The sequence below is a fragment of the Jaculus jaculus genome, chromosome 9 (genome assembly GCF_020740685.1).
Source record: "Jaculus jaculus isolate mJacJac1 chromosome 9, mJacJac1.mat.Y.cur, whole genome shotgun sequence".
Taxonomy (NCBI): Eukaryota; Metazoa; Chordata; class Mammalia; order Rodentia; family Dipodidae; genus Jaculus; species Jaculus jaculus.
Genome location: NC_059110.1, coordinates 124,635,870 through 124,654,654, shown reverse-complemented (window position 1 = coordinate 124,654,654; position 18,785 = coordinate 124,635,870). Strand labels below are relative to the sequence as shown.

Here is an 18,785-nt window from a genome sequence, read left to right as displayed (position 1 = left end):
GTTTTTCAAATACAAGTGCTCTAGACTTCCCATAGGATTCTAGACAACCCATTGTCCCCTCAAAGTGTCGTTAGTGGAAGAAGCACTTTGCACACCTGACCTGCTGGGCGTCCTCACGGACCGCAGCCCGCCTTAAACAGCTCAGAGCCCTGTGTCAGCCAGCAGTCTGGTAAAAGCATCTAATGAGAGGTCTGTGGGATCGTAGCATTGGCTTTCTCGTCTTGACACCGTGCGGAAAGTGGAAGCAGAATGGCTGTGGGACCCGCATCCGTAGCACCATGCAGTCAGAGTCCTTTTGAACCATCATAACTTGAGGGCCATACATGTATTTTTCAGCAGTAACTAAAAAAAATATATCTGCATTATGCACCAGGGCATCTCGCCAGTGCAGATAAACGCCCCTTTTTGTGTCCAGTTTCCTTTGGTACTAGAGGATTCCTAGCCCCACAAAAATTATTACTATTTTTTGTGGGGGGTTCAAGGTAGGGTCTCACTGTAGTCCAGGCTGACCTGGAATTCTAGTCTCAGGGTGGCCTTGAACTCATGACGATCCTTCTACCCTGGCAATCGAGTGCTGGGATTAAAGGCATGTGCCACCACCCGGCCCCATAAAATGGATCCTTAGAATCCACATAAGATGCCAGGAGTGATAATACATGCCTGTAATCCCAGTGTTAGCAAGGTAGGTGGATCCCTAGGGCTTGCTGGATAGTTAGGACGAGTGGGCACACCAGGGCCTCCAGCCACTGCAAGTGAACTTCAGATGTATGGGCCTCTTTGTACGTGTGGATTTATGGGTGCCGCGGAAGCAAAACTGGGCCAGCCAGCAGGCTTTGCAAGCAAGTGCCTTTTTATTTTTTGTTTTGTTTTGTTTCTTGAGGTAGGGTCTCACTCTAGCTCAGGCTGACCTGGAACTTACTATGTAGTCTCAGGCTGGCCTTGAACTAACCGGTGATCCTCCTACCTCTGCCTCCCGAGTACTGGGATTAAAAGCGTACACCACCACACCAGGCTTCAACATCACTTTTTCGGGGGGGGAGGGGTGTTGGTTTCAAGGTAGGGTTTGGCTCTGGCTCAGGATGACCTGGAATTAACTATGTAGTCTCAGGGTGGCCTCGAACTCATGGCAGTCCTACTCTGCCTCCCGAGTGCTGGGTGACGCAGAGGCCACATCGAGATGTCCGATGCCCTGTGGTACAGAACTGGAGACGTGTTCTTGCTTTCCTAAGCAGGACGCAGGCCCGGTGGGGATCTGGGTTAAGGAGGCAGGCTTCAGCTCTGGAAGGGGAAACTTTCCACCAGCTGGAACTTAAAATCCTAGGCCTTGTGGAGAGGTCTTGGGGAAAGCAGAGAGGAGCAAGGGAGTCCCTGATTCCTGGTGATGCCAGGAGAGACTGGGGGTGACACTGGGCTCATGTCACGAGGCCTCGGTAGCCTCCAAGCCCACCGGTGTAGGGCAACTGGTCAAGGTGTGGGTGCCCAGGCCCCACCAGACCCATTCCCACAAGCATCGCCGTGTTAGGCTGTGTTCACCCACCTTTCAGAGTCATATCTAGGCTGGGAATACAGCTCAGTTGGTAGAGTGTTTGCCTGGCCTGCACATCCCCGGCACCCCATAACTAGGTGTGATGGCTCACACTTGAAATCACATCCTTAGCTACATAAAATGTCCAAGGTCAAGCCGGGCGTGGTGGTGCACGCCTTCAATCCCAGCAGAGGTAGGAGGATCACCACAAGTTCGAGGCTACCCTGAGACTCCATAGTGAATTCCAGGTCAGCCTGAGCTAGCGTGAGACCCTACCTAGAAAAACAAACAACAATAGAAAAGTTCAAGGTCAGCCTGAGGTACATGAGGCCCTATTTCAACCCTCCCACCAAGCACAAACACACACACACACACACACACACCCCAATTGTTCGGAGTCGCACCCAGAGGAGAGCTCCTCCTGCAGACAACTAAAATGTCTCTGCCAGGAACAAGCTGGCTTCTACGCATCATCATTCGCCACCCTCAAACCCTGGGGTAAAGTTTTTCAGCTAAAGTCAAAAGCCCACACTCGGGGTGTTTGTGGCAGCTTCTAGTCACAATTGCCAAAACAGGGAAGCAAACAAGACATCCTTCAGTGGCGGAGACTCATCTGGACAATGGGACATTATTCAGGGCTGACAGGAAGTGCAGTCGGGAACCTTCCATGCCGACTGCTAAGTGAAAGAAGCTGATTCTAATGATAGGACGTTCTGGGAAAAATCCAATCTATGGAGACCATAACAAGATCAGGGGCTGGGGGAGGGAGAGAGGCCGAGCAGGCAAGACAGGGAAACCGCTCTATGTGATGCTGTAATGGTCGATACACAGACTCATGCGTTTGTCTAGGCCCCCTAGAATTCGCAACACTAGGTGTGAACCCTGTTCTTGTAACGGACCCAGGGTGGCACCCATGTGCCCACATGGGTTTGCCAGTTGTGACAAACACAGCGTTTCATGCAGGGTGTCGTAGCAGGGGACAGTATGCACACAGGAGGAGGATATATGCTGATATTGCCACTCAAGTGTTTATTTTTTCTTTGTTTTTCTGAGGCAGGGTTTCACTCTAGCCCAGGCTGGCCTGGAATTCACTATGTAGTCCCCCTCAAATTCATGGTGATCCTCCTTCCACAGCCTCCTGATGGCTGAGAGTAAAGGCGTTCACTACCATGCCCATCTAATTTTTTAAAATATTTATTTATTTATTTACTTGAGGGAGAGTGAGAATAAATGGGCACACCAGGGCCTTTAGCCACTGCAAATGAATTCCAGATACCTTGTGTATCTGGCTTTACATGGGTACTTGGGGAATTGAACTTGGGTCCTTTGGCTTTGCCAGCAAGTGCCTTAATGGCTAAGCCATCTCTCCAGCCCTAATTATTTTTTAAGTTGAGTGGCACCGGGCATGGTGGCACGCATCATTAATCAGCCCTTGGGTGGCAGTGGTAGGAGGATCACTGAGTTCGAGGCCAGCCTGGGACTAGAGAGTGAATTCCAGGTCAGCCTGGGCTAGAGTGAAACCCTACCTCGAAAAACCAAAACAAATAAATTATATATATCACACATGTGTGTGAGTGCGTGTGAATAATGGATGGGTGTTCCAAACCCTCTTGTCCCTGCAGTACAGGTGCGTGCACCACTTTTTCTGGCTTTGCAAATCTGCTTTTTTAAATTTTTCATGTATTTATTTATTTGAGAGAAAGAGGCAAAAAGAGAGGGAAGGGCACACCAGGGCCTCCAGCCGCTGCAAACGAACTCCAGATGCATGTGCTACCTTGTGCATCTTGCTTACACGGGTCCTGGAGAATAGAGCCTGGGTCCTCTGGCTTTAAAGAAAAGCACCTTAACCTCTAAGCCATCTCTCCAGCCCTTTGTAAATCTGTTTTAACTGCTGAGCCGTCTCCTTAGCTGGCTACTCAGTTTTGCTATGAACTGAAAACTGCTTATTTTTATTTGAGACAGAAAGAAAGAGAATATAGGAACTCTTGCCACAGCAAATGAACTCCAGATACAGGCATCACTTTCTGAGTCTGACATTACCTGGGCCCTGGGGAATTGAACCTGGGCCTGCAGGCTTTGTAAGCTAGCACATTTAACCACAGAACCATCCCTCCAGCACCCTAAAACCTGTTTTTTAAGGTGAACATGTTCTTGGTGTCACCTCTGACCTTTGTTTGGGGTCTTGCTTGTAGTGCTGCGGTGGGCGTTGGTTTCTATGGAAACAGTGAGACCAATGACGGGGTGCACCAGCTGATCTACTCCTTGGACAGTGCGAACCACACCTTCTCCGGGATCGATGAGCTGGTAAGGACTGTGGGCAGCTGCCCATGAGGTCACTGTGGCCAGAACAAGGGGTCAATCATATCCCCACAGACCAGCTGCATGCTACAGGGCTCAGCCACCTTCTGTACTGCTGGGCAGACATGCAATTTCTGTGGACCAGGACAGGCTTGGAGAGGCTCAGCCCCATAAAATCCCATTTGTCTGCAGAGAGCTGACTACTTGCTCATCTCCTGAAGAAAACCTTGACTGTGGATTTTTGTTGTTGTTGTTTTGTTTGCTGTGGTTTGGTTTTGATTTTTCAGGGTAGGGTCTCACTCTAGCCCACGCTGTACTCACAGGGTGGCCTCGAACTCACTGTGATCCTCCATACCTCTGCCTCCTGAGTTCTGGGATTAAATGTGTGCGCCACCATGCCCAGCCTTGGATTTTTTAATATTTTACTTATTTATTTGAGACAGAGAGAAAGAGAATAGGCACGCCAGGGCATCCAGCCATTGCAAACAAACTCCAGATGCATGTGCCATGTACATCTGGCTTTCATAGGTCCTGGGGAATTGAACTTGGGTCCTTTGGCTTTGTGGGCAAGTGCCTTAACTGCCAAGCCATCTCTCCAGCCCTATTTTATTTTTTAAAATTTATTTATTTGAGAGAGAAAGGCAGACAGAGAAAGAATGGGTGTGTCAGAGTCTCTAGCCACTGCAAACGAACTCCAAATTCATTGACTACCTTGTGCATCTGGCTTTATGTGGGTAAATAGGGAATTGAACCCTGGTCATTAGGCTTTGCAGGCTAGCACCTTAACCACTGAACCATCTCTCCAGCCCCATTAAAAATATTATTTCTTGCCAAGCATGGTGGCACACACCTTTCATCCCAGCACTCAGGAGGCTGAGATAGGAGGATTGCTGTGAGTTCGAGGCTACCTTGAGACTATATAGTGAATTCCAGGTCAGCCTGGGCTACAGCAAGACCCTACCTCAGAAAAAAAAAAAACACCAAATATATGTATGTATGTATGTATGTGTATATATATATATATATATATATATACACATATATATATACATATATATTATTTACACACACATGAGTGTGTATGTGTGCAAGGGGCTCTTGCTGCTGCAACACACGCCAGTTGCATGTACCACCTTTTGTATCTGGTTCCACATGTCTCCTGGAGTCAAACCTGGACCAGCAGGCCTTGCAAGCAACTGCTCTTAACTGTTGAGCCATCCTCCCAGCCCCAAGAGATTTTGTTTTGTTGTTTCTCATTGTCTCTTTGAGACAGATCCCACCAAGTAGCCCTGACTGACCTGGGACTCTCGCTATGTAGACCAAGCTGGCCTTGAACTTGCAACCATCCTTCTACTTCTGCCTTCCCAGTGCTGAGATTACAGTCTTGTGCCACCGTATCCAAATAAATGTGGGCGTGAGTGCCGCAGACACAGTTGGGTTCCAGATATCAAAGGGGGAAGTTCTTCAGAAACAAGGGAAGAATCCCGAGGTGTTAGGGTGATTCCAGACAGCAGGCCTGGCGTGTCTTGGGGCTCTGGCCTCTCAGCACTCCTGTGGAGAGCTGGGCTGGGCTGACTGCCAACCAGAGGAGATGGGGTACTGTTGGGAGAAGGGAAGAGCTACTCTACTGAGCCCCTGGACCTAGAGACCGCCACAGAGGACGAGGAGTCTGTTTCTCTCTTGGCCTTCTTGTGCCTGTCACCTGGGCTGGCCGCTAGTCTTACCTGACAGCTCTCCACGCAGTCTCTGTGATGACCCTGCATACCGCCTGGGGACTCAACTTTCAGGGCCATTGGTCCTTGGGCATCTGCACCACTCCTGATCCTCTGTGAACCAGGTCCCCACAGAGAAGTAAGAGGCCCCCAACAATAGGCCCATTTGTGTTGAAGCAGTCTCTACCATCAAACCCAGCCCCGGCCAGAACAACTGGTCACTGCCCTGGCATCCTCCTGGAGAGACTCGACCTCATTTGCCCCTCCTGTTGGCTCCCTTAAGCTCCTCTGAGGCTCTAATCCCTCTGTCATCCTTACCCTGGGGGTGGGGGGAGCAGAGGTGCTCGTCTTAAAGAGACAGCTGTTCTCTTGATAATCTGTACTACAGTTGGACGGCTGAGCCAGCCCACAGATCCTGTTCTGTAAAGTTCACCCATTGTTTGTGTCTCGGGGACCCACCCCTGAGAAAGACCATGCCCGGGTTTCTAGGTTCTGGGCTGGGCAGCTCTGGGCTGAGGATGAGAGGCTGCAGGGTTGGGGGAGCTGAAGAAGAGAACCCCAGAAACTGCACAGAACACACCCACTCTTTACTCTCCTTGACCCCAAGCACACCGTCTTTTGGCCTGTCTGCCTGCTCCTGCCTTCATGCCACCTCCTCCTGCACCCAACGCCCTTGGGAGAAGAACCCAGCAGGGGGAGGAGGTTGTCTTGCCCAGGAAAGCCTCAAGGCCATGACGTTCGCTGGCTGAACCAGCCTGATGGGAAAACTGAGTCCGTCCAAATCCTTATCTCTGGAGGAGAGGAGTGTGCTGGGAGATGGGTAGCTGGGAACAGCCCCCGGGCCCTCGGGGCTCCAAGGCCAGATGTGGAGGTTGGCTGTAAATCCTGCTTTCTAAACCATCAGGGCCCCGTTCCCTAAGAGAAGGGCTCTGTGTCTCTGCAGATGAGCCCTTGGAACTCACACTGTTACCCGAAGTAGGGAAGAATAAAGCTACTATAGCCCTCAGAACGGGCACTTGGGCTTGAGGCCCCCCGGGAGACAGCAGATCTTAGGCCACTTTCCTAATCCAGGGAGTAAGGTGTAAATAGCAGATAAATGATGTCAGGTGAATTAATGCCAGTGAACTTACCGGTAAACTGTGAAGTGCTCCACCTGGGGGACCAAAATAATGGTGTCATTATAATAATTACTATAATCACCATGAAGCTGAGATGCTGGGTTGCCTGGAGGCTGTGGGTGGCAGATTCAGGGTGTGAACATGTGAGCAAACCAGGAGACTTGGACCTGAGCCCTTCAGGAACACAGACTGGGCAACCAACCAGAGGCCTTGGTCTTCTGGGGCTGTCCCCAACACAGAGCGAGCAGACCGTCCCTGCATGCCCATCTCTGGGCCAGAAGCCTCCACCCTCCTGTCTTCCCCAGGGAAGCCTGTGCCTCGGTGGGTGGGGCAGCTCAGGGCTCGGGCAGACTTGGCAGGGTTCTGAATGCCGTCATGCTTTGATTTGGAGGTTCAGAAAGGGGTAATTTAAGGGGTGCTGGGTGGGCAAAGGCCAGTGAGTACCTTGTGTGGATCCGGTGTCCTGGGGAAGGGCCCTGAATGTAGGTTTCCACCCTAGGATTGTTAGTGACTAAGCAAGGCATGGACCTACAGGAGCAGACCCCAAAATATCCTTTCCTGGGCTGGAGAGATGGTCCAGCGGTTATGGCGCTTGCCTGCAAGGCCTAATGACCTGGGTTTGATTCCCCAGTACCCACATACAGCCAGATGCACAAAGCGGTGTATGCGTCTGGAGTTCGTTTGCAGCAGCTAGGACCCCTGGCCTGCCTATTCACTCTGTCTTTGTTCTATCTCTCTCTGCTTACAAATACATATATATATATATATATATATATATATATATATATATATATATGTATGTATGTATGTATGTATGTATGTATGTATGTGTTTAATATCCTTTTCTTTATTTTCAGATAAAACTTTATGGTGCTAGTCTGGAGAGATAGCTTAGTGGTTAAGGTGCTTGTCTGTAAAGCCTAGCCTAAGGACCCAGGTTCAGTTCCCCAGGAGCCACATAAAGCCAGATGCACAAAGTGGTGCATGTACAGGGATTTCATTTGCAGTTGCTGGAGGCCCTGGTGTGCCCATTCTCATTATTTCTCTCTCTCTCCTGTCTCTCAGCATACAAATAAATAACTAGGGCTAGAGAGATGGCTTAGCAGTTAAGCACTTGACCATGAAGCCTAAGGACCCCTGTTTGAGGCTCGATTCCCCAGGACCCATGTTAGCCAGATGCACAAGGGGGCGGGCGCATGCATCTGGAGTTCGTTTGCAGTGGCTGGAGGCCTTGGTGCACCCATTCTCTCTCTCTCTCTCTCTATCTGTCTCTTTCTGTGTTTGTCACTCTCAAATAAATAAATAAGTAAATATAAAGATATTTAATACATAAATAAAATATTTTTAAAGCCTTTATAGTGCAAACTGAGCATGCCCAAAGGCACTTTAACCTTTGGCATATATGCTCCAAGACTTTAAGGTAAACATGTCCGTGAAATATGTCTACTATCCTTTACCTTTAAATCATGATCTTATGTTGAACATGCTTAGGGATGTGCTTCTAAACGGAGCATGCTTAGAAATGGGCCCAGCCTTATGTAAAGATGCTTAGGCCCCCTGATCAAATCCCTGTGCTGCTTGTGTTTGGGGAGAGAATTGCTTTGGAAATGACTCCAGTGCTCTCCTTGCCTGCTGCAGGTGAGAATTCTTTTTTCAAAAAAAATATTTTTACTTATTTATTTTCAAGCAGAAAGAGAGAAAGAGAGAGCTGGGCGTGACGGCACACATATTTAATCCCAGCACTCGGGAAGCAGAGGTAAGAGGATCGCAGGCCACGCTGAGACTACAGAGTGAATTCCAGGTCAGCCTGGGCTAGAGTGAGACCCTGCCTGAGAGAGAGAGAGAGGGGGGGGGGGGGCATGCCAGGGCCTCTTGCCACTACAAACTCCAAGTGAATGCACCACATTGTGCATCTGGCTTTACGTGGTTACCGGGGAATTGAACCCCAGGCTGACAGACTTTGCAGGCAAGCATCTTTAACCACTGTGCCATCTCTGCAGCCTTCTTTCTCCACTCTTTTGTGCTTCTTTTGGCTTTGTGCTTACCAAGATGCAAACCCATTGCATTCAGTAACAGGACAAGGATAATCCCTGAACCCCTGGAGTGTAAAGGAACCCTTACATAAAGCTATGAGCCCTGTCATATTCTAATGGCCAGTCTGGCTGTCTTGTGCCTGCAACAGGTTCATGGAGAGCTCATTGGTGGGGAAACTGAGGCACGGGCTGGTGTCATGGCCGCACCAAGGTTGACAGTCTATTTCACAGCAAGAGCCCCGAGCTCAGGATTGGTACTTCCCGTACTCGCTTCACGCCGGGCCAGCTGCTTTCGGATACCCTCAAGCAATTGTGCTCTTTCCTTCGCAGAAGTTCTCAACCTGGACCTTGCCTCAGCGTTGCTTGTTGAACCGGGATAGCAGGCCCCACCCCTGGGTTCCTGTTTCCTGTCTGAGGCAGGGCAAGCAATCTGTATCGATAATGAGCTCCCTGGTGATGCTATTGCTTGGGGCCCAAGCTTTAAGAACCAAGGTCCCTGAGAGCATTGACACCACCCCACCTTCTGGCTGACCCTGCCCAGTACAGGGCTGACCATTCCCTCCTTCCAAGCTTCTTTTCCCACGGGAGAGAGTCATGTCGGGGCATTGCACCTTGGTCTTCCTGAACATCGAAGGACCTGGGGGTGATGGGAGCAAGCACCAAGATGCAAGCAGGTCGTTCCTATGATAGTTCTCATGTTTCTTTAGTTTTGTTGCTTTCTGTGAGATAATACTAGAAAGAAAAATGGACTTGACAGATGTTTAATGTCCTGTGCTTTTGTTTGTTTTGTTTTGCGAGACAGGGTCTCACTGTAGCCCAGGCTGTCCTGGAATTCACTATGTAGTCTCAGGGTGGCCTCGAACTCACAGGAATTCTCCTACCTCTGCCTCTCCAGTGCTGGGATTAAAGGCATGCTCCATCACACCCATCTTTGTGTTTAGTTTGTTTTTTGAAGTAGGGTCTCACTCTAGCCCAGGCTGACCTGAAACTCACTTTGTAGTCCCAAGCTGGCCTCGAACTCATGGTGATCCTCATCTCTGCTTAAAGGCGTGCACCACCACACCCAGCTCTGTGTGTGTGTGTTTTAATGTATATTTATGTATTTGCAAACACAGAGAGAAAGATAGGGGGGGAGAGAGACAGAGAATGGGCTTGCCAGGGCCTCTAGTCCCTGCACACAAACTCCAGATGTATGCACCACTTTGTGCATATGGCTTCATGTGGGTGCTGGAGAATCGAACCCTGGATCATCAGGCATTGCAAGCAAGCACCTTAACCACGGAGCCATCTCTCCCACCCCTGTCCTGTGTTTTGGTTTCTTTTCTTTCCACAGAGTTTTGCTTGGAACTCCCCATTCTCCCACAGGTTCCAGGCCTATGACTGACTCGTGACTGGCTTATCATCTAAAATTTTCACTTCTCTTTTTTTTTTTTAATTTTTTAATTTATTTTACAGCAACAGAGAGAGAAAGAGGCAGGAGAGAGAAAGAGAGAGAATGGGCTCGCCAGAACCTGTAGCTACTGCAAAAGAAGTCCAGATGTGTGCGCCCCCTTGTGCATCTGGCTAACGTGGGTCCTGGGGAATTGAGCCTCGAACCAAGGTCCTTAGGCTTCACAGGCAAGCGCTTAACCACTAAGCCATCTCTCCAATCTTACTCTAGTCCCAGCTGACCTGGAATTCACTCTGCAGTCCCAGGCTGTCCTCCAGCTCACAATGATCCTTCTACCTCTGCCTCCCGAGTACTGGGATTAAAGGCGTGCGCCACCACGCCCGGCTGAACTTGAATTTCTCTCCTTCTCCTAAGTGCTAGGCTTTGAGGCTTGCACACCACTGTGCCTGCTTTATTGAGTTCTAGGGATTGAACCCAGGGCTTCTGCACACCAGACAAGCACACTTTCAAGTGAGCTACATCCCTGGTCCTCCCCCCCTTTTTTGTAAATGTGGTCTGTTTTGTTGGAAACAAGGTCTCACACTGTAGCTGAGGCTGGCCTGGAACACACTAGATAGCCACGGCTGCCCACCAACTCTGGGCAGTCCTCCTGCTTCCACCTCCACGTGCTAGGATCCCACAAGCTCGAGTCACTCTGTCCAGTTAAGTTTCTCTATCTTGATGTCTCAATCCTCACCATGTCCAAATCGCCAGGCACAGACCAGAAAAAGGAAGAGACACTGATACTTAGAAAGTAAAGTGAAATAGCCATTCACTTTTCTGGAACCAGGAAGTCACAATGGAGGGCAGATCCGAAAAGCCACAAGGTTGACGTGAAGCCCCAAACCCCCCCCCCAAAAGGCCGCAGTGGGCTGCCTGGTGCACTCCTCACTGTGGAGAAGCTGTTCCCCTCGCCTGAAATGCCATTTGATCTGGCAGGCTGTGGGATCAAGGCCCCGGGTGAGGATTACTTCCTCTGTCCTGCCAGCTGCTTGTGCTTCTGGGTTTAGCATGAAAATTTCAACAGCAACAAAAAAATACTCCCTGGGGCTGGGGGGATGACTCTGAGGTTAAAGGCACTTGCTGGCGAAGCCTGATGGCCTTGGTTCAGTTCCCCAGGACCCACGTAAAGCCAACTGCACTGGGTGGCACATGCATCTGGAGTTCGTTTGTAGCAGCAAGATGACCTAGCTGCACGCATTTGCTCTCTCTCAGTCTCTCCTTGCAAGTAAATAATAAATGAAGTATTTTTGCATACACACAAAGAAAGAAGCAGCCGACCATGGTGGCACACACCTTTAATCCCAATACTCAGGAGGCAGAGGCAGAAGGATCACCATGAGTTCAAGGCCACCCTGAGACTACATAGTAAATTCCAGGTTGGCCTGGGCTAGAGTGATACCTTACCTTGAAAAAACAAAACAAACCAAAAAGCATTCCCTGGTGGAATAGGTCTGGAATCTCAGCTCTTCAGGAGGATCTCAAATTCAAGGTCTGCCTGAACCACATAGCAAGTCAGTTTCAGGCCAGCCTGGGCAAAACCCTGTCTCAAAGCAAAACAGAAACAGCCCTTCTGCAGGGAGCCAGCGCGCAGGCTCTGCTCAGACCCAGCAGGGATGAGTTCCGCTGCTGGGCTGTGTCCCCCAAGCCTGGTGGCCACCGGTGTCTGGCCCTTTGAAAAGTCCCTTGCAATATAGCGCCCCCCCCCCCCACACACACACACAGCCCTTACTTGGGAGCCAGCAAGGACAGTCATTACCATCATGTTTTTGTTTCTACCTCTAACCGTCAGATGCACCTACAGGGTCTTTAAGACCCAACCAAGGGACAGAAAGCCATCCATACACCTGGTAGGCTAGATGTCCGGGGAGGCACAGGGAAGGCACCAAGCTGGTCAGAGGTGGCATTGAGTTTGTCTGGGCTCAAAGCCCTACTGTTCTGTCTCCCTTTGCTGTTGCTAACTCAGCCACAAAATTCTTCTCTTACAAGGCATTTAGGAACTCTGTTGTGGGAATAAGAAGTGAGGTAGCTACATAGGACCTTTTCCCTTAAAAGGTTTTATTTCATAACCTCAAGCATTTCAACCTTTAGATGAGTGTTCAAGAAGAAAACTGAATTTTTAGGCTGGGCGTGGTGGCGCACGCCTTTAATCCCAGCACTCGGGAGGCAGAGGTAGGAGGATTACCGTGAGTTTGAGGCCACCTGAGACTACAGAGTGAATTCCAGGTCAGTCTGAGCTACAGTGAGTCCCTACCTCGGAAAATCAAAAAACGGGGGGAGGAGGGAACTGGGCAAGGTGGCGCACACCTTAATCCCAGCACTCGGGAGGCAGAGGTAGGAGGATCGCCGTGAGTTCGAGGCCACCCTGAGACTCCATAGTGAATTCCAGGTCAGCCTGGGCTAGATTGAGACCCTACCTCGGAAAAAGAAAAAAAAAAACTGAATTTTTACCCACGTTAGTCTTTTTATCCCCACTTCATACACATAGAATGCGCTTTGATCATATTAAAGCCCCATTACTCTCACTTACCGCCCGTTCACACTGAACCCTTACTCTCACTTACCGCCCGTTCACACTGAACCCTTTCCTCTTCCCAACTCGCCCCCCACCCACCCCGTCTACCTTCATGTCATTTTTTTTCTTGATGACCAGTGAGTTTAATTGGATGGCTTAAATGAGCACAATGCTGTTCACTAGAGCATGAGAAACTTTCTAGTGACTGCCCACTGAAGAAAATGCCCCCTCCCAGCCCAGCAATTATTCCATAATTGTAAACAATATCCCATGGTAATTCCCTCCCTTCCCCCACTTTCCCCTTTGAAACTCCACTCGCCATCATATCCCCTCCCCCTCTCAATCAGTCTCTCTTTTATTTTGATGTCATCATCTTTTCCTCCTCTTATGACGGTCTTGTGTAGGGAGTGTCAGGCACTGTGAGGTCATGGATATCCAGGCCATTTCGTGTCCGGGGAAGCACGCTGTAAGGAGTCCTACCCTTCCTTTGGCTCTTACATTCTTTCCACCACCTCTTCCGCAATGGGCCCTGAGCCTTGGAAGGTGTGATAGAGATATTTCAGTGCTGAGCACTCCTCTGTCACTTCTTCTCAGCACCATGGTGCCTTCTGAGTCATCCCAAGGTCACTGACATCTGAAAAGAGAAGGTTCTCTAACCAAAAGTGAGAGTAGCATTAAAATATGGGTGTGAACATTAAGAGAAGTGCTTACTGGGCAGTTTGGTGAGCATAGTGCATACATTTAGCCAGACAGCAGCAGACGTTACACCCTTAGGGCTCATGACTACTCCTGTTGTAGGTTTTCAGTATCAGGGATGTATTCCCTCCCATGGAGCAGGCCTCCAGTCAAATTGGAGGGCCATGGGTTTCCCCTATAACAGACATGGCACTATTGCACCAGTTGGCTCATTTGGCCTGGCTAGCCAAATATAAGATTTGCAGTGTCCACTGTTGAGTATCTTCACTGGTGATTTCTCTTTCTCCCATTGAACTGTGTGCAGCATGGCTTTTTCCAGCTTTCTGTTAGCAGCCCAGCAATTGTTAACTGCCAGTAATTCCTCAGGGAGGGTCTAGCCTCATGAGCCCCTTCCCTCCTATTTTTGGCTGGGCATCTCTACCTTTTTTTTTTTTTTTTCAGTTTTTTGAGGTAGGGTCTCACTCTAGCCCAGGCTGACCTAGAATCCACTATGTAGTCTCAGGGTGGCTTTGAACTCACAGTGATCCTCCTACCTCAGCCTCTCAAGTACTGTGATTAAAGATATGCACCACCAGGCCCAGCTCTTATCTCTCTCTTTTTTTTAATTTTTTTAAAAAACTTATTAGAGAATGCACATGGGCACACCAGAGCCTCTTGCGACTGCAAACAAACTCCAGATGCGCCACACTGTGCATCTGGCTTTACATGGGCACTGGGGATTTGAACTCCGATCATCAGACTTTGCAAGCAAGCTCCTCTAACCACTGAGCCACCGCCCCAGCTCATAGGCTGAGCATGAATTATCTGAAATGCTGGGTACCAGGAGTGTTTGGGACTCCAAAAGGTTTGGGATTATTTGTACAGAGTTAATGCTGGAATTTAAGTCGTTTTGGATCTGGGATTTCAGATTTCCAAAGCTCGACCCGCAGTAAGGTTTGGATCTGAGAATCAGAGCCCTGGTGAAGGGCAGAACAGGCCAAGCTTGGGCCGGCTGGGTGTGAGTCAGCTTTCCATCACTACCACCAATACCTGAGGTCGTCAACTTACAAAGAGGAGAAGGTGAATTCTGCCCAGTTTGGCAGCCTTTGGTGCATGGTTGAGCATCAGGGAAGATAGGCAGAGAAAACTAAGGCGGAGGGTGAGAACCTCACCCCAGAGTCTGGTTGAAGTCTCTCTCTCACTGACTGAGAGTCCACAATGCCAGGACAGGGGCTCAGCATTTGGTTGCAAAGCCTGCTGGCCCAGGTTCAATCCCCAGCATCCGCCTAAATCCACACAAAATGGCACATGTTTCCAGGTTCCCAGCACACCTACCCCAACGGGAGGCGGAGCCAGGAGAATCTGAAGCTTATATGCCAGACTTGTTTGCAGCAGCTAGAAAATCTGCCTCAAAGAAGGTGGAGGACAGACCACTCCTGACACACACACACATGCAAAAGTAAATACAAATTTGAACAAAAAGAGTTCCAAGACAATGAATAACATTTGCAGGCACACTGTGGAGCAGGGCTGCTCACCTCATTGTGGCCACAGTCAAAGAAAACAAAAATAGCCAGGCGTGGTGGCACACACCTTTAATCCCAAACCAAATAAATAAATAATAAATAGAGCTGGAGAGACAGCTTAGCGGTTAAGTGCTTGCCTGCGAAGTCTAAGGACCCGGGTTCAAGGCTCTATTCCCCAGGATCCACGTTAGCCAGATGCAGCAGGGGGCACACTTCAAGAGTTTGTTTGCAGTGACTAGAGGCCATGGCGCACCCATTCTCTCTCTGCATCTGCCTCTTTCTCTGTCGCTCTCAAATAAAGAAATAAAAATAAACAAAAAAATTAATAAATAATAAGTAAATGAAAAGAGACCAGTTGTGGTGGCGTACATCTTTAATCCCAGCACTTAGGAGGCAGAGGTAAGAGGATCACTATGAGTTCGAGGCCAGCCTGACACTTCATAGTGAATTCCAGGTCGGCCTGAGCTAGAGTGAGACCCTACCTAGAAAAACCAAAATGAGGGGCTGGAGAGGTGGCTTAGCAGTTAAGCATTTGCCTGTGAACCCTAAGGACCCCAGTTCAAGGCTCATTTCCCCAGACTCCACAAGAGGGCACACGCATCTGGAGTTCATTTGCAGTGGCTGATGGCTTTGGTGTGCCCATTCTCTCTCTCTGTCTCTCTCTCTCTCTCTCTCTGCCTCTCTCTCTGTGTCTGTTGCTCTCAAATAAATAAATAAAAATAAATTTTAAAAAAAGAAAAACCAAAATGAATAAATAAATGTTGAAAAAAGAGAACCAGTATTCCCTTTGAAGGTCTAAAGAAGCTCCACCACCTTTCCACACCACCAAGTAGGAACCAAGCCTTTGTTTTGTTTTGGTTTTGGTTTTTTTGAGGTAGGGTGTCTCTCTAGCCCAGGCTGACCTGGAATTCCCTATGTAGTCCCAGGGTGGCCTGGAACTTACGGCACACCAGGGCTGCAAATGAACTCCAGACACATGCACCCCCCTGTGCATCTGGCTTACACGGATCCTGAAGAATCGAATCAGGGTCCTCTGGCTTTGCAGACAAACGCCTTAACTGCTAAGCCATCTCCCCAGCCTAAGTTTTTTTGTTGTTTTTTTTTTAACATGCCAACCTTGGGGAACATTCCAGATCCACACTGTGGCAGTGGGTGCCGGGACCTGTGTCTTTTGTCCCTTCTCTGGAATAGCAGCTCATGACTTCTTTGAGTCTGGGCTTGTATGCTATGTCCCTTTAAGCTCATATAGCCAACAGCTACTTACAGAGGCCTCTTTGAAAGCTCAAACCAGGAACCACCCGTGCCCACCCATGGAGCCTTCTCTTGCCTTCTGCCCCTCCCTAGGTATCTGGAAACACCCAGAAGATGAAGATGGACCTAGAGCAGCACCTGGCTCGACTTAGCGAGATCTTTGCTGCCCGGGGTGACTACATCCAGACCCTGAAGTTCATGCAGCAGATGGCGGGCAACATCATCGTCCAGCTCTCAAGACTGCCCGTGTGGAGGGAGGTCACCACACAGTTGACGGAGATGTCCAACCAGACTGCCTTTGTGGAGCATTACAGGTGAGGCTCTGGGCGGTGATCAGTAGGAGGGCCAGTGATTCCCTCAGCCTTACCATGTAGCTGGTGATCAGTGGTGGGCTGAGAAGTATTGCCCCACATTTCCCACCTTGCTTAGGTATACAAATCCATGCCTTCATCATTCACCCTGTGGGTTTCTTTTCTGTCTCCCTGCTGCCCCATCCCTCACCCCAGCCCAGGAGAAGACCCTGGTGCAGGTCCGAGATTCCAGACTGGCTGCTCTCCTTCTGAGTACGGAATCTTGAGAGGGTCACTGGCAAGAGACAGCCATCTTAGTCCTAGAGTGACATCCAGCCAAATAGCAGTGTCTGGTGTGGGTCATGTATGATATACTTGGTATTGTGCTCCCAAGGCTGGGTGCTTAGCACCGTGAAAATACAGAATGGATGGGACATGTGTGTCTCAGAGGACCAGTGTCAGCTCTTGGAATCTCCAACCACCACCCCCAGTGACTTGGCTCCTCTTCAAGCCATTCAGGAAAATCAGAACCTAACATTGCACAATGTACTCAGTTTTCTGTACTTATTTATGTCATAAAGCCCCACCCAGGAGGCTACTGCCAAGCTGAATCCAGAAGAGGCTGGAGACCTCCGCCTTGGAACTGTTTCCCAAGGGGAAGAACTCCCTTACCCCTCCTTCTCCCCCCCACCCGCCCCGCATTCCCCCAGTGTCATGGACATTCTGGATTGAAAGGGATCTTGGGGGCTGGGCATGTAGCTCAGCTGACAGAGTACTTGCCTGCTCTTGATCGCCAACTCCATATACAAGAGGTGTGGTGGCCATATCTTTAAATAGGGGGCTCAGCAGTTCAGTTACACAACAAGTTTGAGGCTAGCCTGTGATACATGAAACTGACTGTTAAAAACACACACATGAGGGCTGGAGAGGTGGCTTAGCGGTTAAGCGCTTGCCTGTGAATCCTAAGGACCCCGGTTCAAGGCTCGGTTCCCCAGGTCCCACGTTAGCCAGATGCACAAGGGGGCGCACGCATCTGGAGTTCGTTTGCAGAGGCTGGAAGCCCTGGCGCGCCCATTCTCTCTCTCTCCCTCTATCTGTCTTTCTCTCTGTGTCTGCCGCTCTCAAATAAATAAATAATTTAAAACACACACACACACACACACACATGAGCTGGAGAGATGGCTTAGACGTTAAGGCACTTGCTTGCAAAGCCTAGCAACCCAAGTCCAATTCCCCAGTACCCATGCCAGATGCTCAAAGGGGCACATGCATCTGGGGTTCATTTGTAGTGCCTCAAAGCCCCAGCATACCCATTTTCTGTGTCTCTCTCCTCTCTGCTCGCAAATAAATAAAAATATTAAAAAAAAAAAAAAACACCAGGGCTGGAAAGATGATTTAGCGGGTAAGGTGCTTGCATGCAAAGCTAAAGGATCTTGATTTGATGATTCCTCAGGACCCCGTAAGCCAGATGCACAAGGTGGTACATGCATCTAGAGTTCATTTGCAGTGGCTGGAGGCCTTGATGCACTCATTCTGTCTCTGTCTCTCTGTCTGCCTCTTTCTCTGTCGCTCTCAAATAAAAATAAACAAAAATCAAGGAAGGCCAGTGATCAGGGCACTCAGGTACTTCACCGGGGTACTGAAGGAGTCCCCTTTTGTCCCAATCCCCAAATGCTTCTTATTCAGGTTCAGGTCAATGAGAAAAGGTCTTGTTCAAGGTGGGCCCCTGCACTTGATTGCTTCACGTCCCACATGAGCTTCCATAGCTCACAGGCTCATCTGAGAGCCTCCTCCCCTCGCCCGCCCCCTCCCCCCACCCCATGACTTTACAGGGATTGTTAGCCCTGGTCATGGCCAGGGCCCATCAGCTTAGAGGGGAGCTAACAGCCAGGGGCTAAGACAGACAGAGGAGCTGGCCTCCAGAGACCGGATGTGGTGGGGTTGTGGGAGTGTCACAGCCAGGAGCAGCTCCACAAACGAAAGCCAAGTTCTTGGTGAGAAATCCCTCCCTCAGTCCTTTGGGGCTCCTCTGGGAGAACACATCCGCCCAGGAGCTGTTTCTAGGAACTGCAGACAACAGGCCGGGAAAGCATGTGGAGACACAGCTAACCACAGCTGGAAAGGCCGGCCCACGAGCCACCCCCAAAGAAGGCAGGGGAGGGAGCAGACCGTGTTCCAGCAGGTGCCTGTGGCTGGCTGCGCCCCTCTAGGGAAGTAGAGTTCCCAGGGAGTTCTGAGGTTCTTGGCCACCATGGGCGTGACTTTCCAGTCTCTAGACACTAATGCTTGATGGTTTCCGAAGGACCTTCCAGTTGTAAATCTGAAAAAAAATAAACACCTGTCTCCTTGGTAGCCTCCAGAGAGAGAGGCCGGCCAGCTCTGTCCTTGTCCCAAAGCCTTGTCCTTGTCCTTG

General features: G+C 49.7%; 1 protein-coding gene across 2 annotated transcripts in view; it reads left to right on the top strand.

Annotated features, from left to right (window-relative positions):
- The window catches only part of Ttyh2 (tweety family member 2), a 55,225-nt gene that overhangs the window by 12,541 nt on the left and 23,899 nt on the right, over window positions 1-18,785 (top strand). The window contains exons 3-4 of one of the 2 annotated variants that reach the window (XM_004655150.3): window positions 3,718-3,829; window positions 16,176-16,396. In XM_004655150.3, coding sequence (XP_004655207.1) covers window positions 3,718-3,829; window positions 16,176-16,396 — 333 coding nt within the window. The remainder of the gene's footprint in view (window positions 1-3,717; window positions 3,830-16,175; window positions 16,397-18,785) is intronic. The other variant, XM_045159467.1, reaches the window with a different exon arrangement.